The sequence below is a fragment of the Symphalangus syndactylus genome, chromosome 24 (assembly GCF_028878055.3).
Source record: "Symphalangus syndactylus isolate Jambi chromosome 24, NHGRI_mSymSyn1-v2.1_pri, whole genome shotgun sequence".
NCBI classification, from domain to species: Eukaryota; Metazoa; Chordata; class Mammalia; order Primates; family Hylobatidae; genus Symphalangus; species Symphalangus syndactylus.
This window is the reverse complement of record NC_072446.2, coordinates 59,984,491-60,007,439: the sequence shown is the minus strand read 5'-3', so window position 1 is coordinate 60,007,439 and position 22,949 is coordinate 59,984,491. Positions and strand designations below refer to the sequence as shown.

General features: G+C 39.2%; 1 protein-coding gene across 7 annotated transcripts in view; it reads left to right on the top strand.

The window, feature by feature from the left end:
* The window catches only part of MACROD2 (mono-ADP ribosylhydrolase 2), a 2,104,525-nt gene extending 2,093,556 nt beyond the window's left edge, over window positions 1-10,969 (top strand). For 2 of the 7 annotated variants that reach the window (XM_055265236.2, XM_055265232.2), the window contains 3 exons: window positions 734-811; window positions 4,107-4,175; window positions 10,837-10,922. In XM_055265236.2, coding sequence (XP_055121211.2) covers window positions 734-811; window positions 4,107-4,175; window positions 10,837-10,883 — 194 coding nt within the window. In that variant the 3' untranslated portion in view covers window positions 10,884-10,922. Of the gene's footprint in view, window positions 1-733; window positions 812-4,106; window positions 4,176-10,836 lie in introns of all 7 variants that reach the window. The other 5 variants (XM_055265238.2, XM_055265235.2, XM_055265233.2 and 2 more) reach the window with 4 other exon arrangements.
* Window positions 10,970-22,949: the final 11,980 nt, after the last annotated feature.

Here is a 22,949-nt window from a genome sequence, read left to right as displayed (position 1 = left end):
TCTTCAAATTATAAAAACTTAAGAGAGATTTAACTAAGAAGCAAGAAATGACTGTCCTTTTGAATACCTGGAAATGTTTTTACAGTATGAAACACAATTCCTTTACTACATTGAAGCATCTTATTCAAGCACCTTGTGAAGCTGTGCAAATAGAAGCCAGTCACAAAGGAAATCTACTGATGACTAAATTCTCAGCAATCCAAAATGGCAGCATCAGAGGTCTCCTAAGGAAACAACTAAACCATTCGTTTCTGTTTAAAAAACAAACAACAACAACAACAACAACAACTCTCACTACCAGGAGAATGAATCTTTCAGCTTTCAGGCATGCCTAAGGCAAAATTCATTTTCTCTTTTTCCTCTTCTAAGGTTAAACTACATAAACTCTCTCTCACACCCACCCGTGCATACAGACACACTTCCCTAAATTTAAACTGTAGGTTGTTCTGAGGAAATCAACTTTTCTTGCTGTGATGCTACCAGATTTCTAATTTGAGAAACTATATATGTATATATGTGATCATCTCACAAATTAAAGAGAACTTAGAAGGCCATACAAAAGTATTCAAGCAACTCAACCCTCTGTTTCCTCTTTTAACTTTTTCTGCAAGAGAAGTTGAATCCCAGGAGTATTTTTGAATTTAAAAGGGCAATGGAGGGTGACAGAAATGATTGGCCCTCAGGCTGTTATAACTCTCTATTAATCAGGGACTGTGGTCTTTTTCTCTTTCAGCTCCAGGCGAGGACACACCTAGGGTGCCTGGGAAAAGTGAAGGCTCCGGTGACCTAGAACATACTCCAGGTCCTGATGGTAAGTTCCGGGCTATTGGACCCCATGCAAACTACAAGTCTGGCATATTTTCTGTGTGTAATCTAGGATTAAGGGAGCTATCTGCTCCATAAAGCAACATATTTGGTTAGAACACAGTAAATTTCAAAAACCATTTTGTACTACAAACTAATAAAAATGGCAACCTCTTATTAAAAAAAAAAAAAAAACCCTGTTTCTAGCTGTTTTAAAACAGCATATATCCTAGTTTAATCCTATCTTATAATACTGAGGACTCAATAGATACTTTCAAGACTAAACTGAACTGAAGTCTACCTAGTGAACTTTATGGAAGCATTACTTACTTCTGCAAAAGGTACTTAGCCTACTTAGCCTCCTGTTACCCAGCTCCACTCAGCATTCGGGAGAGCCCTACCTTGGGTGTGGGCTAAGATTGTTCTTGTACCTTCATCACTTCACTCGACTGTATCACATCCATTGCCTTGGTTAAAAACATAGTGAGTCTTTAAAAGCACCTTAAAAATAAATTTTCAAACGACCTTTAAAAACTTACATCTAATTTTGTAGGCATCTAAAGAGTCTGAGCCTCAGGGATGTTAATATCCCTTTTCCCCTGCACAACGATGCTAAGGACCCTTTGAAATACCATTGCTTACATTAGAGAAACAACTATTTGAGCCTACCTGATGTAATAAGTATTTGATTCCACTGGCCCATAGAGTTTAGGAGAACCAGAATTGGTTAGGTGGTCAGTCATTTAAGTATCTTGCCATTTGGGTTATTTTAGCCAAAGGAAAAAAAAAATTACTTTGAGTTGATAATGACCTTGGAAAAAATTTAGCCAATGGTGGATGTTATTTGCAGTTTTAAATAGAATTTCCTATACCAGGTATTCCCTGTTCCCACTGGCTTATCATCATCTGAATTGCCTCCCTTAATTATAAGCCCGTCGGCTTATATTGCCCAAATTGGCTTTTTACTCGTGGGCAAGCATTGCCCATGAGAACAATGTTTTTAAGCCCCAGACCCATCCATTAAGAGCCACTGCACGTTAGTTATGAGCAGTTGAACTAAACCTGCTTCAGCTTGGTTGTGATGCTACAGACATGGTTCTTAATTAGTTATTTATAAATCATGTTTTGAGGAATATCAGGCCCATGAATAAAAGAGAAGTAAATGTGAAATACTGAGTTTTAGTCCTCACTTGGAGATTCACCATACAAAGTAGAGGACTGTAGGCTCTCAGAAGTCTCAGAGGTAAAGAGACTTGTTTAACATGATTTGAAGTTGCTTTTTCCAAACTTATTTGGTGATGGAATGCTTTTTATAGTACCATTTATTAGTGGGTTTTAGAACTAGTATCCCTTGGTTGGAAGAAGAAACAGAAAAGGAATACTCTCTGTATTTTATCCTGCACATTCCCACACTGAGAAGAGTGAACTCACAATAACTTTGCAGAGCAGGATGGACGGTGGATGAATGCTTATACTTACATAGGGTTGCTGCATCTGGGGCCAGTTTACTTATGGGGTATAAAATGAGTTCACACATCATTAGAAACTCAGGGCAGTTTGCAGGTGAGAACACTGAGACCTGCTTTTAAAACCTTCCTTATTGGGAAAGAGTTTGGTGGATGCCATGCGACGTCATTCTCTCTGTCAAGCCTCTTTGAAGTGTGAAAATCAGCATCTGCCACTACTTTACACTAATTTCATGTATGTGAAAAAGGAGATACAGGCTGTTGGTTTTGTGCAAATAAATGAAAACTGCCCAAATGAGAATAAACAGTGGTTACTTATTCAAAGGTAACTATAGCAAGGGTGGCCGTTATCACTTGTGTTTGGCAGGCTCAAAGACGGGCAGAGGATAGGAAATCCCCCTTTATAGGTTAAGAAAAGGGAATACTTCAAGCATCCTCTGGTTGGAGGTTGCTGGCATAGAGAAGCTGAACGTGGCTAACTAGAAGTGGGGCACCTTAAGTGATTGTATTAGGGAATACATTGGGCTTTCCCTGGTTGGTCCCAAGTTGGAAGCAGGGGTAAAAAATAGGGACGCTGACAGTCACTGACCAAGTCCTGACCATTCTGAGTCAATTGCTGCAGAGACTGTGTTTTGGTTGCCGAGGCTAGCTTCTGCAGAGGTTTTACGTCAGAATACTATCATTATATATGACCTGGCCATTGTCTGTTTGTATATTCAGTCTCTCAGCTTATAATGTGGACTTTGATGCTTGAAAAAATATGAATCTAATTAAGCCTACGGACCCTTGGAAATTTTTAGAGTGAATGCTATGCCTGCTCTGGCTGCTTCTGGAGAATGGCAGTAATCATGTACTCTATTTTTATGCAAATTCTCACATAGAATACACTGAGTCAGGTAAAAGCACATGTTTTATCACGACTACAGGATCTGGTTAGATGGTCGGCTTTTTTTATTTCATGGCCGCTCACTGCCACTACAGCAGCCATCGGCAAGTCTACAAGGTCTGTTTTGAATTCGAAATTGAAAGTATGGCAAACCAAACAGGCCTGATATTGACATTTTGGAGCGAGCTGCTTACCTCTCTGCATGTCAGTGATGTGCTTTGCTTTGCCTTCTCTCTTTTCTTAGATATCTATTAAAGCCTTTGCATTTTTCCAAGAATCATAATATGTACATCCAAACTGTCAACCCAAAAATCTGGTCTGAACTGACAACTCAGTTGCAGTTGAGGGAAGAGGTAATCCTGCCCTCCCCCACTGGATTAGGCCGTTTTTGTGTTGCTATAAAGGAATACCCAAGACTGGATAGTTTAAAAAGAAAGGAGGTTTAATTGTCTCATGGTTCTGCGGGCTTTACAGGAAGCAGGATGCCAGCATCTGCTTCTGATGAGGACCTCAGGAAGCTTACAATCATGGCGGGAGAGGAAGGGGGAGTCTGCAACTCACATGGCCAGACTAGAAGCAAGAGAGAGGTGGCATGTCACACACCTTTAAACAACCAGATCTCATGTGAGCTCACTCATCACCAAGAAGATGGCACTAAACCATTCATGATGACACATCCCTGCAATCCAATCACCTCTCACCAGGCCCCACCTCCAACATTAGGGATTACATTTCAACAGAAGCTTTGAAGGGGGCGTCTGAGGTATATCCTCTACCCCCACCAGTAAAAATCTACAAGAATAGTCCCCAAATCTTGAATGAATGAAAACAAATGGAAAAGAGGCATCAAATAGGAAATCAGGAAAGTATCAAATCACGGGCCATTTTAATGTGTCTCAGAGATTTAGGTTTAATGAATATTTAACTTTTTTTTTTTTTTCTGGTGACAGTTGAAATGAATAGTCAGGTTGACAAGGTAAATGACCCAACAGAGACTCAACAAGAAGATCAACTAATAGGTAAGATGCCCCTTGTGGTGAGATTTTCAATGATCAACCAGCCATAAGAACTATTTGCAAATGACATACTGGATTTCCCTTGGTTTTGCCAAGTTCTCACAGCATGGCTTGGGATAAACCTTGAAAATCTTTAAACCAAATAACACAGTGTAAGGGGAAAGGATCACCCCTAGAAGCTTGCCATCTTGAAGAGGAAAAGATGAGCTACAGCACATTCAAATCATGTATACCCTCGTTTTCTGTGCTTTGACAAGTGAAAAATGTCTCCATCCATCTCACCCCCTGGCCTCCTGGAGTGGTCAAATTATTTCAAAAACTCCAAGCTGATTCTGAAGCATTGCTTTTCTAGAAGCTACCTGCTGAGTTCCTTGGTATATCTGTCTTTAAGCATAACACTCAATCTTTGCCCTGGAGTTTGTATAAAGGAATATGAGTGTGTTTGGACAGAAACAAGCCTGCCTTAGGTCCTGTTTTTTTCACACCACTACCTGTGGACCCGTCCGTCTGCACAAAGGTTTGTTACGTTGAATGAGCTTCAGGGAACTCCCAGGAAAATAAAAAGCCTGGGTTTGTTACGTTGAATGAGCTTCAGGGAACTCCCAGGAAAATAAAAAGCCTGGTCCAGACCGTGTTTAGGAGTTTTTCCCGACCAACATTCTAAATCTCTCAGTAGAGACTAAAATATATTTCGAATGATGAGTGTAACTGAGTCCAAAGCCAGTACTGCTTGCTTCATGGCAGCCAATACATCAAGAGACAACATGTTGAGGCAAGGAAAATGACTTTATTCCAACAGCCAGCAAACCAAGAAGATGGCAAATTACTGTCCTAAAGAATCACCTTAAAATTATAGAATTTTAGTCTCCTTTTCTCTTTGAGGAAAAGGAAGAGGGAGGTGGTTGAGATCAAGAGGTGACAGACATCTGGACTGCAGCAAGGGTACAAGGGGGAGTTGTGAAACTTCTTTGCCCTTGGTCAGGTCACATTGCTCCTATAAATCTTTAACATAATGTCGTTACTTGTGCGCATACTGTCTTTATGTCTTTGGTGGTTAGTTTTGGGAAGGAACTATTGTCATCTTTGCTTTAAAGTTAAACTATAAACTAAATTCTTGCCATAGTTAGCTCACCCTACATGAAGAGATGAGCAAAAGCAATCAACCTAAAAGATAATAAAATTAAAAAAAAAAAGAATAAGTAAAGCAAAAAAAAAGACATACTAGAAGAGGATATCTGTAAATGACATGTAAAATCTCAAAAGTTAATAAGAAAACAATTCAATTAAATGAGCAAAAAAAAAAAAAAAAAGATATCACTGCACGAGGGCGGTGGGGAGCAAAATGGAGCTAGTCATGCTGAACCTCCTTTACACTGCTACCTGAGTGGTCTATAATCCTCTTCCATACCCTGAGGGCTGATGAGAAGAATTAGAGGGAAATTATACTTGCTCTTATAACTGTTCCAACTTCTGGTTTAAAATATTTAGTTGTTAAAAAAAAAAGAAAAAACCTATGGAATAAATGAATCATGGGTCATCATAAAGCACAAATGATGTGTTGACACCCTTGCCCCTGTACCTGCTTGCACTCACTGCATGTCCTTGATGGTTCTCTACACTTTCCCAACACTCACTGCATGTCCTTGATGGTTCTCTACACTTTCCCAAGAGGCTTGGCTGTACCACTCTTGCGCTCCAGCATCATGGAAGAATAAAATTTGGGAACATGTGAAAGAATACATGTCTTATTCCTGTATGATCTTGAACATCCTATAAAACTAAATGTAATGGTATCTGTGTAATGCATGTACAGCAAAAGACTGCTAAAAAGTATAAGCTCATACAAACATGTTCTTATAAACATTTCTCCTTTTTTTTTTTTACTTTCTTTATATATTTAAAATATCCTGCTAAGCTGCAGAAATGATACGGTTGAGGAGTTTCCATTAAAAAGTAATGAAGTGAGACTAAACCTGAACAATTTAAATGCAAGCTCCCCAGTGTTTTTCCTTTTACCCTTTTGCTGCTAATAAACTATAGATTTCTTGTCTAGATTTTTTTCTTACAGGCATTATTTCTTTCCTGTGTGACCAGTGTCCAGATAAAGTGCCAGGATTAATCTGTTTTTCTTGGTTAATATCAAAATGATATTTTTCTTGAAAATAAAAATGAATTTATATGTTAACCCAAATTAATCAGGTGTCAAAACTTTTTTTTTTTTTTTTTTTTTGAGACAGAGTCTCACTCTTCACCCATGCTACAGTGTAGTGGCACGATCTTGGCTCACTGCAACATTTACCTCCCTGGTTCAAGAGATTCTCATGCCTCAGCCTCCTGAGTAGCTGGGATTACAGTTGCATACCACCACGACTGGCTAAATTTTTTGTATTTTTAATAGAGATATGGTTTCACCATGTTGGCCAGGCTGGTCTTGAATTCCTGATCTCAAGTGATCTACCTGCCTCAGCCCCCTAAAGTGCTGGGATTAAAGGCCAGGTATCAAAACTTAAAGTCCAAAATTAGTTTAAGGAAACTAAATTCCAGGAAGGAGAAGGACATGCACAGGGTCACCTGGCTAATAAATGGAAATTTAAATACTCCAATTCAAAATTCTGCTCCCTAAGCAATAGCAAGTTTCTGGACACAGTTGTCACAGAGGCAGAATGAATGACTTGTGCAACGTCACTGACTCCCACAGCAATATTTACACAGAAGGGTTTGTTAAGATGATCTGGTCATTTGACAGAAAGAAGGAACCTTTGCTCCATGAATCATACCTTCAAGGAAATTAAAGAAATACAGTGAAATAGAATTAGAGAGCTCAAAGACATAATACAAGAATGTTTGGTGTTGTATAATTTGTAATTGTAAAAAATCAGGGATAGCATAAGGATACAACAGGGGGAGGGTTAAATGCATCAATGGAACACTTTCCAAATGTAAATGTTTTCCAACAAGTATTTGAGGGCAGTAACGATGGTTATGGAATCTGAACCTTTGGTTCTGGAGAAACATGGAAGACTGAGTGTGGCTTCTAGGTTGAGCTTTAAGAGGCTTGTAACTTCCATTTTTGCACTCTCATAATGCTTGCTGCCTAGAATCCAGACACCTTGGAAGAAGCCCAGGTTATCCTATAGAATGAAGGAGGTCACGTAGAGAAAAGTCCTAGAAAATGAGAGTCCCTTTCAGATGTTCTGGCCCCAGCAGGTACCACCTCAAGCAGACGAACTGTCCTGCTGAGTCCAGGCCAGATGGTAAAATCATGAGAAATAATGAATCACTCATGTTATAAGCCACTAAATTTGGGGCTTCAGATTGTTGATACAGAGACAGGCCTTATGGCCACAGTCTTGCATTTTAATGCCCACCTTGGACCTTGAACCACGCAAGGTAAGGAGTTGGAACTGATACCTCTGCATAAATAAATCTGGGACTTCTAACTCAAGAAAGTAACAGAAAGACTTGGATCTGCACCAGGTACTGCATGGGGAAAGAAAAAGGCTCCCAAGATAGACAGAAACCACAAATACACTGTGAGTTTGAAACACAATTTTATGTGATCCAAAGTCATGCAGTAATAAACAAATTGAAAAATGAATTTAATAATTGATTACAGACCAGTGTCATCCCTGGTGCATGTGGCAAATGGAAATATGAAACTACCCCATGGAATTTCTACAAAAGAAAAACAAATTCTGAAGTTGAATTCATAGTTTTAAGACACAGAACACACAAGGAAATGATCCATTTTGAGTGAGAGTCAGTAGGTAAAATTACCAGACAATTAGCACTATGAGAACGTAAGAGAGTAGGAAATTTTGAAGATTTTATAAAATAACTACATTTGAATGACAAAACAAATAAAAGCAGACATAAAACAATAAGAAAAGAGCAACACTAAATAATTAACAACAATAGAAAAAAACAAATTAAAATGTAGTAATATAAAAGACACATGAAGAGACATGAAGGAGAAGCAGAGAATAACCAAGACATGTTAACTTCAATAAGAGTTCTACAAGGAGATTAGGCAGTGTAGGGTTGTGTATTTGATTGATACCCACCAAGCCTCTCCACGTTTAACATAATTTGGACTGAGATTACTGAAAACCAGGGACCGCAGATATAAAATACAGAACCACAAGGAAATCCCGCCACGACCCCACTAGTATTGAATTATAAAGTTAACACCACCAAATGTTGCAGAGGATATGGAGGAGCTAGAACTCATACATGGCTAGGGAACATATATAATGGTTCAGCCACTTTTAAAAAATTGTTAATTTCTTGTAAAAATAAGTATGTATCCATCCTATGGCCCAACAATTCTATTCCTGAGTATTTGAGAGAAATGAAAACCTATACTCACAAAACCCTTGTACAAGAATACGCATAGCAGATGTGCTCACAAAAGCCCCAAACTTGACACAAATGTCTAGCAGCAAGAAAATGAACTTTGACAAACCTGACAAAAACAAGAAATGGGGAAAGGATTCCCTATTTAATAAATGGTGCTGGGAAAACTGGCTAGCCATATGTAGAAAGCTGAAACTGGATCCCTTCCTTACACCTTATACAAAAATTAATTCAAGATGGATTAAAGACTTACATGTTAGACCTAAAACCACTAAAATCCTACAAGAAAACCTAGGCAATACCATTCAGGACATAGGCGTGGGCAAGGACTTCATGTCTAAAACACCAAAAGCAGTGGCAACAAAAGCCAAAATTGACAAATGGGATCTAATTAAACTAAAGAGCTTCTGCACAGCAAAAGAAACTACCATCAGAGTGAACAGGCAACCTGCAGAATGGGAGAACAGGCAACAGGCAGAATGCAACCTACTCATCTGACAAAGGGCTAATATCCAGAATCTACAAATAAATCGAACAAATTTACAAGAAAAAAACAAACAACCCCATCAAAAAGTGGGCAAAGGACATGAACAGACACTTCTCAAAAGAAGACATTTATGCAGCCAAAAAACACATGAAGAAATGCTCATCATCACTGGCCATCAGAGAAATGCAAATCAAAACCACAGTGAGATACCATCTTACACCAGTTAGAATGGCCATCATTAAAAAATCAGGAAACAACAGGTGCTGGAGAGGATGTGGAGAAATAGGAACACTTTTACACTGTTGGTGGGACTGTCAACTAGTTCAACCATTGTGGAAGTCAGTGTAGCGATTCCTCAGGGATCTCGAACTAGAAATACCGTTTGACCCAGCCATCCCATTACTGGGTATATACCCAAAGGACTATAAATCATGCTGCTATAAAGACACATGCACACGTATGTTTATTGCGGCACTATTCACAATAGCAAAGAGTTGGAACCAACCCAAATGTCCAACAACGATAGACTGGATTAAGAAAATGTGGCACATATACACCATGGAATACTATGCAGCCATAAAAAATGATGAGTTCATGTCCTTTGTAGGGACATGGATGAAACTGGAAAACATCATTCTCAGTAAACTATCGCAAGGACAAAAAACCAAACACCGCATGTTCTCACTCATAGATGGGAATTGAACAATGAGAACTCATGGACACAGGAAGGGGAACATCACACTCCGGGGACTGTTGTGGGGTTGGGGGAGGGGGGAGGGACAGCATCTGGAGATATACCTAATGCTAAATGATGAGTTAGTGGGTGCAGGAAATCAACATGGCACATGGATACATATGAAACAAACCTGCACATTGTGCACATGTACCCTAAAACCTAAAGTACAATTAAAAAAAAAAAAAGTGAAATATACATACATGGGAATTCTAGTTAGCAACGAAGAGGAACAGATTACTGTTAACAAAGCAGCAACATGAACGAATCTCAGAAGCATTACACCGAGTGAAAGAGACAGACACAATGAGATGCTTGTATGATTCCATTTGCAGGAAGTCCTAGGGCAGAAAAAAATTAATTTATGGAGATAGATAGAAATCAGATCATTTGTTCATTCCGGCAGGAGTGGGGTAATAGGGAAGGAAGCTTTCTGGGGTGATGAGATAATGTGTATCTTGATGGTGGTGTGGGTTTAATGTATGCATTTTTCAAAACAGATTGAAATGTATGCCTAAGATCTGTGTGTTTTCCTGTAGGCGGATTATACCTCAATTTTAAAAATCTAAAAAAAAAATAAAGAGTATAGGCTTTCCCAAGGCACAGTGTCTTCTTAGTGTTCTCTCATGGGTAGTGAGTAAGGCAGATAATTTAATAAGTACAGTCTGAAGTGGTGGCATAACCATCAATGACTTTTGCAAAGCAGCATTATGAAAATTGTTATTATTTATATGCTGATCCCTGGAAACTAGAGTGTGTGCATGGGCCTGAAAAGGGAAGCCACATCAACTCAGGGTTACAGTTTTCAAAGAATACTTTGAAGAATTGAGTTAATTGTCCCCATCAGCCAAAGCTCGTTGTTAATGTGGCATACATTTATTAGCAGTGATTTATATGCTCTTTAAAGATACCATGTGCCAGCAATTACAGCTCAGATATCCAAAGCTCTTTGATAGTCAAATAAGGTATTCCTTGGCCTATGTGAGGAGCCAGAGACATTTAAATGGCTGTATTAAAAAGGTATTCCTTGCTAAGCCTGTGAAGACGTCTTATCTTTAATCTAACAAATGGCTTTTCTTTGTCTTCAGCAGGGGCACAAGATGAAGCGAAGGAACAAAGAAATGGAACTAAATGACAATCCTCAGCATCGCAAGGCCTCTCCTGGCTCTGGGGGAGCTCAGGAAGATAGCAGCGCACGCTGTGGAGGAGGGTGGGGGTGGGGGGAAGGCAAGTCCCATTGAAGGACGGGGAATCCTTTACTCTAATTTCTCCAGCTGCATTTTGTTCTGTTTATCTGCAGAAAAAGAAAAAAAAAGTTTCCTTTAATTTGGTGGAGGGACCCGTGTTGACGCGTCTTTCAGGCATTATCCTTGTAATTTCTGTCTTTTCTCTTACAACTTTGCCCCAGGGTCACAGTGGCTTGGTTGAACACTCACATGTGTATCCTGGCTCCTGTCTGCTTTCTTGGTTATTTCACAAAGCTGGTCACACAGTGGTTTATTCAAAGGAAGAGGAGGAAGACAGTTGTTTGATAAGCTACAGGCTAAATTTTAGGAATCAATGAGCCCAGCAGCAGTATAATCCCCAGACAGAGGAGGCAGGATAGAAAATGGGCAAAAGCCTTGGAAACCACTTGGAAAAGGTCTGGGCAATGAGGTGAAAATATTTTCTTCAGCGATTCCCAAGGCAGTTTGTTCCAAGTGGCTAATGAGAAATATGGAAGCTGAATTTTTTCCAGAGCAGAGTGCAAAGGCATAACAGAAGGGTGGGCCCTGGCAGCCATCTGGGTCTCTTCCTTCCTAACCAGGGTGGCAGGTGCATCCTTCTTTGACACTGACTTCCAGCAGAGCTTACTTGGTTCATGAGGTCTTCACATGGAGACCACCAGCGAGAGGTGACTCTTTGCCGCATAACTGTAAAGGATGGCCCTTTGCTAGGTGTTACAGTTAAAAGCTAAGACAAGGGACACTGCATTTAGGACCCAAACATACGCCTATGAATATCAAAAGCTCCTCCTGAAATCGCTATGAGTTTTCCGTAAAAGAACATCCTGTCTTCACCCAAGGCTTGACAGCCCACAGAGTAGTCTCATTTGAAATTACAGGAAATTAGAGCTTTTTCTTGCAGTTCTGCCTTCCTGGCCTGTGTTTAAATGGTGTCACTTGTTTATGCCAAGTTCAAGGCTGATTCGATGGTTGGTCCCCTCACCCAGAAAACCCTGAAGGGGAGGATACAGCTCTGAAGGGGGACAGCAGTACTAAAAACCCAAGATGCCAGTGGTATAGTGGACACAAGGGATGGCGACCTTGAGGAGGCCAGGCATCATCACCAATATCTATCCTAGAGCCAGTATAAGGCCAGATGCCTACTTTTCACAGCCTCCCCGGGTTCCAAAGTCATGTCATCATTGTTTTCAGTGGAAACATATCGTTTGTTGCGTGTCTTCTTAAATCCATCTTCCTTGTAAGGGCTTTAGAACTAAAACTTACTTATATTGTTTTTCCTAACAGAGGGAGAAAAATAGTGGATTATTATTTCTAAAATAAAAGGATGTTCTGCATTATAAATATCCCATCAAAATCTTCAGTTTTGCACTTTTTTTGATGGAAAATTCATCTTCTTATCTTCCTATGACTTTGGTTTTAGCCTTTCTGAATTTGTTACCCCTTCTGGATGGCTTATTTGATATAGTGGAATAGTTAACAAGCTATACTTCAGCATATGCAATATATTCTAACAAATTTTTTTTAATAAAATCAAGACAGCAGCAAGAATGACATTTACGTGACCTCATAATGTGGGATTATGGCCTTCTGTTGCTATTCCAGTTTGATATGGAAGCATCTATATCCTCTGTTGCCATTAGATGTTGCTTTTCAGAAAAGTAAAGGCTCATTTTAAAGAATCCAAGAAATGATGTCATCCAAATATTGACAGTTTCTACATTTCATGCCATCTTTATAACTCAATTGAAAGTTGCCATCATTCTTGTGAAGTATTTGACAAGTGCAATCTGCTAGAAGCTCATTTTTCTTGTGACTCCCAAATGTTAGTGCTACTTAGCCTCAGTAATGAGTTACAGTTGAAAAAAAACAACATGAGGGAAACAGAGGGGCAGAGATTTTCTAATGAACAATGATGGAAGAGACCTAATGTCCTTGCTAGAAACAGCCAGGATGGGAATTATCCAGCCCTGGCATTCTCCTTATCATCAATGACAGTCATTCATTTATTTTAAATGTGGGTGGGGTAGAAGTGGAAGGACGGAATTCTCTCTGCCTAAAAATTCTAGAAGAATGAAAGTAATCTTTCTTTGTATCCAGGAAACTAAGAGAATGAGGAATAAATATCTTCAGCCCCACTCCTGAATTTGTTTATTCTTCAATCTATAATTAGATTCTGTTTTCATTTTTGCTTCGTCATGCTTTTTGGTTGTTATTTGGCTATACAGTTTTATGCTTTAAAACAAATGATAAAGTTAATTTCCAATTCAATAGTGAAATATTAACAATCTAACTATAGCCAGATTAAAGACACCTAACACAGAAAACCTTTACTTGCTGGTGCTGCCATTGCACAGGCTGTACAATGGAATAGATTTGAAAAGCTGATTGATTTTCCTGCACATAAATTCTGGATGTCAATTTCCAACCAAACTCCAATCCAGCTATGTGGCATGAAGGGTTACAGGAGGGAGGGAGGAAAATAGCCCTATGTTAGTCATGTTTGCATACAGAGGATCAAAGTAGGCCTTCAACATAATAGTTCTAATTAAAATCGTCCTTGCTGTAGGAGAGACAAAGGGGCTTTTCCTCTAGCTGGTAACTATTCAGATGATGGACAAGTCTTCTTTCATAAAAGATTACAAAGAAGGCATCCGAATCACTGTCTGTGATACTGGGTCACATATTAATCACCGCAGCTAATTGTAAATCTTTCTATGAAACACTGAAAAGCCTCTTTGTGAATTAATACAGTTCTGCTTGATGCACTTGATTTGAAAAGACATTTCTCTGTATGTGGTGCATGTCGGCTTTGCTTTGAAAAATAACAAAGTTAGCAGAATATGTTCAATATATTTTCTTGGGGAATAGGGTTTTTATTACATGATTCATTAAGGATTTGCCTTACCCTGACATTTGTGATATAAAGGAAAATCAGAAAAAAAGTAATTTTCTTGATCAAGATATGTTTTTACTTAATGCAAATAAATGTAGTCTGTTGCTTGCAAGGAAAAAAAATGGCTTCTGATATCTGGTATAAACTGCTAAATAGGATAATACGTGCCTCTTTTGTTAAACCAGCATTTAAATGCTGGACTGCTTCTAAATCTGTTTGTTTGTTTCTTTTCATCTGTGCCATACACTAAAAAACAACTGTTGCCTTCATACTATATTTGTTAGAGCAGAATACAAATAAAATTTGTTTGAGAGGATAATGTGAAATTATCTGTGTTTTGTGAAATTTGTTCTTTAGCCACAAGCAATGAGTAACTAAAAATACTCACCTAATACTATTTGATTGCAAATATATATATTTAAAATTATTCCTGTAAGTCAGCTTTAACTTACTGATAGTTTTCCCTTACTAAGACTGGTCAGCGTGTTGGCCGTGTTTTTCACATTTTAAACTATAGAGTAGTTTCGTGTAGATACAAATCCCAATGTCTAAATTCTCTCTGAACACTAGATAATTACTCACCCTAGCATCAGCCTCTGAGATGCAAGATATAAGTTGTTGAGATAAAGCCAATGGTCCTGTGAGCATTGGTCTATCTTTCAGAACCCATGACCATTGCTGGAATTTTTAGTGAGCACCTTTTATGAGCCAGTCACTACGCTGACACTACAACCATGGCAGCAATGATTCTCAGCCTACTGCTGATGGTATTGACAGAATTACGGAATTATTAAGAGCTTAGCAAAAAATCACTACAGGAAAAACTCAGCGTTCTTTTGAAAATGGAATATGTTTTCCACCAAATTTAGCTCCCTTCATCTCCTACAGAAGGTATCAGCATTATTATTTGAGGAGGCAATAAAGAAAGCCAACCCCTTTATCAAACAAAGCCAGATACTTAACAGTTTAAGGATAATAAGGTTTTCCAAACTGCTGTACCACCGGAGTGTTTTTCCCATAATAAACGAGGTTAGATGAGACAAAAATTATAGATAGGACAGTCTTATGCTGCAATGGGCAACCTCAACACAAATGCTTCAGAATAGCAGTGAAGATAACGTGAAATGGCCGGGTGCAGTGGCTCACGCCTGTAATCCCAGCACTTTGTGGGGCCGAGGCAGGCGGATCACCTGAGGTCAGGAGTTTGAGACCAGCCTAGCCAACATGTTGAAACCCCGTCTCTACTAAAAATACAAAAATCAGCCAGGCATGGTGGCAGGCGTCTGTAATCCCAGCTACTCGGGAGTCTGAGGCAGGAGAATCGTTTGAACCCAGGAGATGAAGGTTGCAGTGAGCCGAGATCGCACCACTGCACTCCGGCCTGGGTGACAGAGAGAGACTCCATCTCAAAAACAAAACCAACCAAACAAACAAAAAAAAAAAAACAAAAGAAAAAAGATAATGTGACATGAATCTAGCCCTGCTAGATGCAGTTTTTCATCTCCAACCAATTTTCATATCTTTGCCTGGCCCTCTTGTGTTTCTCCCCCAACATTTCTGCCCCTGTGCCTTGCATTGACCAAAGGTGCCAACAAAGATTGCTTAACTGTACTGGTGGTTCTCAGGGCTGAAAGGGATAATGGTACCAATTTAAGTTGTTTTCGCCAAGACTGGCCCAGCTGTGGGGTTTTGAGAATGAAACTGCCTCAGTTTCTTGGTTTAGAAGATGTAAATACTAATACATACCTGAACTCTCTTACAAATGTAAACATGAATAAAATGCCAAAATATGATACTTTAACGTTTGGAAAAGCACTTGGTCAATTATTAGCATCAGATTATGCTATTTGGTACTATTGGCAAATGATCCTTTCTCTAGCTGAGGATGTTCTGCCAAAAGAAGAAATGATTTTTACTTTCAGTAAATATGAGATTTTATTCTACTGAAGTTGATTTAAACTTTGCCCTCAAATTAAGGACCCATGAGGTTAAGAGAAATCGTTTTGCTATAATTTAGAGAAGTGGGAAATTTGAGGTCTTAAAATTAAAACATCTACACACTGACAAAAATACTGATGGCATGAATTTTTTAAAGTCATCTTTTCTCTGATAATAACCAGTGTATCTGTAAAGAAAAAAGGCAGTACACTTCTCTCTACTTCTTGGTTCACATGTATAGAAGGACATAGATTTGCAAGGAGATAACTATACCAATATGCACTTCCCTTCCCCAGGGGAGGATTATACTTCCTCATCCTGCTGAAATTGGACATGGCTGTGTAATTTCCTTTGTTCAATATATGGGCAGAAATGGCATGTGTCACATCAGGCAGAAGCATGAAGACTCATGCTCTATTCTTTCCCCTATGGTAATAATCAGCAATATCCCAGACAGGCTGACCTGTCACCATAGATCCAGGAGTGAAGACATGAAGTAGAGTTTCAGGCAACCCCAGTGAGAAGGTGTCATGACTGAGAAATAAAACAGTGTTTTGAAATTTGGGGGTCATTTATTACCCCATGGTAACCTGTCCTATACTAACTGATAAATAGGCCATCAACATTTAAGTAAAAAGGGTAAGAATCTAAATTATCCTCTTTTCCAACCTCTTCTTTGGTGACTCTCAACTTGGTTTACGATGCTGCCAGCATATTGGCCTTCTGTCCACTGCTAGAACAGGCCAAGTTCCTTCCATCCTTAAGGCCTCTAAACTTGAAAGCTCTTTCTTCCCATTCTCATGGGTCTGGTACCTTGTCATCCCTGAGATCTCAGCTGTAATGTCACTTTCTAGACATGCCATCCCTAATGGCCCAGTTGAAAATAGATCCCTTTTCCCTACTTGTGTTTGCCTATCTAATTCCTATTTGCTACTTCAGAACACCCACAATAATTTTGTAATTGTTTATTTGTTTATAGGGCAGGGATAAAAATTATATGTCACAACTCACATGTATAAAATAATGTAGCTGCTCTCCAACCCCTGACCGCCCACAACCAAAAAAAAAAAAAAAAAAAAAAAAACCCTGAGTTTATCTTGTTTCCAAGCTCAATTCAAATGGTCAGAGGGGATTGTGGTAAAATAATTTAAATTTGTCAAGTAAGGATATCTACTCATTTCCAGTGTAAAATGCTTTGGAATAAAGATTTGGTCAGATTCAAGGTTTAAACTCCACACTAATGCTATTTCTTGCCACCTAAATTTTGTGCCCTTCCCATAGATAAAGGCCTTTTATTTCCTTCTTTTCTTTTCTTTCTTTCTTTCTTCCTTTCTCTTTCTCTCTCTCTTTCCTTCTTTCTCTCTCTTTCTTTTTTTTTTTTTTTTTTTTTTTCAGAGACTTGCTCTGTTGCCCAGCCTGGAGTCCAGTGGCACGATCTCAACTCACTGCAACCTCTGCCTCCTGGGTTCAAGTGATTCGCCTGCCTCAGCCTCCCGAGTAGCTGAGTTTACACGTGCCCGCCACCACACCCAACTAATTTTTGTGTTTTTAGTAGAGATGGGCTTTCATCACGTTGGCCAGGCTGATCTAGAACTCCTGACCTCGTGATCCGCTCGCCTCCACCTCCCAAAGTGCTGGGATAATAGGCGTGAGCCACCACACCCTGCCAAGGCTTTTTTTTAAATCACTATGCAATAAAACTGCCAATAAATATTAAAATAGTAGTTACTATAATATTTTAAAAGTAATTCTTTAAATGTTTTCTCAAAGAGGGTATCAAGAATAAAATGATGTATTATTTAGAAAGTAAGAAAACCAAGAACACTGCTATGGTCTGAATGTTGGTGACCCCCACCCTGCCTCAAAATTTATATGTTGGAACCTAATACTCCTGTGATACTACTGTGAGGTGGGACCTATAAGAAGTGATTAAGTCTTGAGGGCTCTCCTTTCACGAATGGAATTAGTGCCCTTATAAAAGAGATAGACGGGAACCACCTTGCCTCTGGTGCCATGTGAGAACACAGCAACAAGGTGCCAGCTAGGAAGCAAAGAGCCCTTGCCAGGCAGACAACCTGCTAGCACCTTGATTTTGGACTTCCAGCCTCCAGAACTGTGAGTAATAAATTTCTGTTGTTGGCAAATTACCCAGTCTAAGGTTTCTTGTTACAGTAGCCTGAACAAACTACAACAAACACTATTAAAAATGTGAGATGAATCCAAAGCACTATTTAGAAGAAAATTTAGTTTTAAATGCGCTAATTGTGTATTAGAGCATTTTTTGCATTAAAAATAAAAAACAAAATAGTATTAAAAGCATTCAAATTAAGATTTTCGAAACACAAAAAAAATCCAAAGAAAATGAGGGTTTTATATATATGTATACACACACATGTACATAAAACTGAGAAATTTTAAAAGCAGTAAACTATTAAAATCAAACTAAATCCAGGTTCTTTGAAAATCCATTGAAATAGATAAATAATCTGTAACTCTTATGAGTAATTTTTAAACGATAGCAACATAGAAATTAAATTTTGAGGATGACAATATAAAATTTTATGCATAACTAACCAATAACAAGTCAAAGAAATTAGAGATTTTTTAAAAATAAAATTCACCAAGATCAATATAACATGAGGCAGAAAATGCACAAACAATTTCATAGCAGAAATGAGAAAAGATATCAAAAAGCCACCCAGGCTAACTATATCTATCTATCTACCCATATATCAATTGATTGTTCAATTGATCAATCTAGCTATCTAAGAATTATGTACCAACTGTCAAAAACTTAAGAACAATCACAGATAATATTCTTGATTTGTTTTCATTTCATATTATTTTTATAATTGAATCATACTGTATATCATTTATGTATACTACTTTTTCAAGTGGTTGTACCGCAAACATTTTCTTGTCAATTAAGGATTTTCCCAAGTCATTTAAAAATATTTCCTCATATGGCTGTAATTTTTACTTCCACTTCCCTATTCTATGATACTTAGTTTCCTTGATTTTTTTTTTTATTTTGAATGAAACAACAAATAACACTTTTGGTCACAAATTTTTGTTTACATCAGGGTATATTTCCAAAAGGGGATTTTCAGGGTTCACGAACACTTGATATTTATTATCAAATGACTTTGCAAAGTCAAACTGCTAGCAATTAAAAGTGAGAATTTCCATTTTGTAGAACCCTCACTGGCCTTGAGGGACCTATAAATATGGACATTAAAACATGTTAGCGTGAGAAACGTTTGTCATTATTATTTAGCATTTTTGTTTACTAAGGTGGGTAAACAAATTTGTATCTGCTATTTTTATTTCCTGATTAAGGAATTAATCTGTTGATGTTCTTTGGTCATTTGTCAATTGGGATTTTAAATTTTCTTTTTTTTTTTTTTTTTTTTTAAAAGAGAATGAGTAAGTTCTTTATTTGTATATTAGTACACGATCTTCAAGTAATGGTCTTTGAGATGTGTTAAATGAACAGCGGGTATATGCTATCATTTGTGAAATGAAGGGCAAAGGGAAGAGTGTGTGCTCACACCCCCTGCCACCCCCATGCTTGTACAGGCATGCCGCAGAGATATTGAGGGATTTAGATCCAGACCACTGAGATAAAGCAACTCACATGCATTTTTTTTGGCTTCCCGATGCATATAAAAGTTGCATTTACAGGCTGGGCACGGTGGCCCACGCCTGTAATCCCAGCACTCTGGGAGGCCGAGGCAGGTGGATCACAAGGTCAGGAGTTCGAGACTATCCTGGCCAACATGATGAAATCCTGTCTGTACTAAAAATACAAAAATTAGCTGGGCATGGTAGCAGGCGCCTGTAATCCCAGCTACTTGGGAGGCCGAGGCAGGAGAATCGCCTGAACCCGGGAGGCGGAGGTTGCAGTGAGCCAAGATCTTACCACTGCACTCCAGCCTGGGCAACAGAGGGAGACTCCATCTCCCCCCCACCACCCCCCACCAAAAAAAAAAAAAGTTACATTTACACTATACAACTGATTTATATTGTCTTTTTTTTTCTTTTTTTAAAGACAGGGTCTCACTCTATCTCCCAGGCGAGAGTACAGTGGCACAATCAGCGCACTGCAACCTCCACCTCCCAGACCCAAGCGATCCTACCTCAGCCTCCCCAGTAGCTGGGACCACAGGCACACGCCACCACACCCAGCTAATTTCTGTATTTTTTTGTAGAAAAAGGGCTGATCTTGAACTCCTGGACTCAAGCAATCCTCTCACCTCAGCCTCCCAAAGCCCTAGCTAATATCCAGAATCTACAATGAACTCAAACAAATTTACAAGAAAAAAACAAACAACCCCATCAAAAAGTGGGCAAAGGACATGAACAGACACTTCTCAAAAGAAGACATTTATGCAGCCAAAAAACACATGAAGAAATGCTCATCATCACTGGCCATCAGAGAAATGCAAATCAAAATCACAGTGAGATACCATCTCACACCAGTTAGAATGGCCATCATTAAAAAAATCAGGAAACAACAGGTGCTGGAGAGGATGTGGAGAAATAGGAACACTTTTACACTGTTGGTGGGACTGTAAACTAGTTCAACCATTGTGGAAGTCAGTGTGGCGATTCCTCAGGGATCTAGAACTAGAAATACCATTTGACCCAGCCATCCCATTACTGGGTGTATACCCAAAGGAATATAAATCATGCTGCTATAAAGACATATGCACACGTATGTTTATTGCGGCACTATTCACAATAGCAAAGAGTTGGAACCAACCCAAATGTCCAACAATGATAGACTGGATTAAGAAAATGTGGCACATATACACCATGGAATACTATGCAGCCATAAAAAATGATGAGTTCGTGTCCTTTGTAGGGACATGGATGAAACTGGAAAACATCATTCTCAGTAAACTATCGCAAGGACAAAAAAACCAAACACCGCATGTTTTCACTCATAGGTGGGAATTGAACAATGAGAACTCATGGACACAGGAAGGGGAACATCACACTCCGGGGACTGTTGTGGGGTTGGGGGAGGGGGGAGGGACAGCATTAGGAGATATACCTAATGCTAAATGACGAGTTAATGGGTGCGGGAAATCAACATGGCACATGTATACATATGTAACAAACCTGCACATTGTGCACATGTACCCTAAAACCTAAATAAAAAAAAAAGGCTGGACACGGTGGCTCATGCCTGTAACCCTAGTGCTTTGGGATTTTAAATTTTCATTGATATTTATGAGCACTTTATAGACTGAGACTGTTGTCTTTTTGTCATATTTCCTGCATATAATTTTCTACTTGTGCTTTGCTTTATAATTTTGATCGTGATATTTTCTGACACACAGTCTTCTTTTTATGTTTGTAGACAATCGAGTCTCTCCCTTTATGCTGGCTTTCATCACTTTTGGAGTTGACATTGATGGTTTTTGCCTACTAATCATCCAGTCCTGCTGCTTCTGGGGACAAAGCCCTTCAGCCCAGGAGAAAACTCTTCTTATGCAATTTCTGGAGCTGGCCTTCCACTCCTACTCTCTGTCCAGACAGGCACACACAGGACCCAGGCTGGACAATCACAAGACTTACCTCCCTGTTTTCAGTGACTGATTAGAGAGAACATGTGACCCAAACTGTGCCCCTTGATGTCTTCCCCAACACTTTGACTTGGAGAACCTTTGTACTGACTCAGGAATGTGAGCCAATAAACTCCCCTTTTAAGCAAGTTTGAGTTAGGTTTCTGTCTCACATGACTGAATGGCTCTCCAAATCTCCCAAAGAATAAAAGTCTTACAATGTCTTAAGGGCTCCCTATGATGTCATGGTGCCTGCCTCCCTCATACCTCTACAAACTCATCCTCTGCTATTCTCCCCTATGGGCTTCTCTACTCCAGCCACAGTGGCCTCCTGAAATATGCCAGGCATGTTTCTTGCCTTAAAGCTTGGCACTAGCCCTTCTAGAATTTTCCTCTTATATATATGCATATACATATATGGCTACTGTGCTCACCTCCATGGAGTCTTCTCAAAGCTTTCTCAGTGAGATCTGCCATGACCACCCTCTTTAATTCTGCAAACAACCCCCAACTGAGGCCCTCCTCATTGGCTCTATTTTTTTCCTTTTCCATGGCACTTATGTAATTTACAAAACTATTATTAAATTCATTTCAAAGAAAACCATATTGAAAATCTCCCACTGCTTGATGAGGAAAAGGTAGCCCCTATGAGAACAGGGATTTTTATCTGTTTTGCTCACTGAAGTACCCCAAGCACCAGAACAGTCCCTGACACATATTAGGTTCCCATTTAGTGTTTACTGAATAAATGAAAGAATTCCACTGACTACTGTGTTCGGGGAAACACTTGGCAAAACCCCTTTTATGAGACTGGTGACCACCTGGCTAAGGTCTCCTTCTTTTCTTTTTGGAGAAAAATGTAGAGGAGAGATGAAATTCAACTCTGATTATTATGCAAGTTAATAGGAAGCTCTGCACCCTGTCCCAGAAGAAAAATATTAATGAACAACGATGAAAGAGCAAGCAATGTTTGCAATATTATTGTGAGAACTCCCTTTTGGTTCAGAAATTATGTCTACTCCATATTTAATGCAAAAAAGGGGGAAGCTGTTCATTGATCCTTCCTCAAGCTGAGCAAGGGATTGGATTTTGTTTTGATATTACCATGTTCCGTCTGTTTATCTGAGAGTTGATGATGACAAGAACTGTTTAGCTAGGGTTGGCCAGGCTACCTTGGGAAGACAATGACATCTCTATGGCTGAACACAGTGAAGGTTGACTTGCAACACACCCCTTGTGAGTTGAGCAGCTTTCCTACAGGCCTCCATCCTTTGGTGCTGTTACCTTCAATGTGTGGCCTTCAAGGTCACCATGGAACAAGAAGAGAGAATGGAGATTGTTATCAGCCAGATACAGGAAACATTGTACTTCTCCATTGGCCACATTTCACGGGTCACAACTCAGTCAGCTGGCCCAACTTGATCTCCTGGAAAATGTAGTTTGCCCAAGTACATAGGAAAACACATATGTTTGGTTATTACCTAGCATTGCTTCTACTTTCCCTCCTTTGAGTCATAGCTGTGGGCTGTGGATCAGCCCTCAATTTTCATTCCCCAAGACCATGTCAGCCA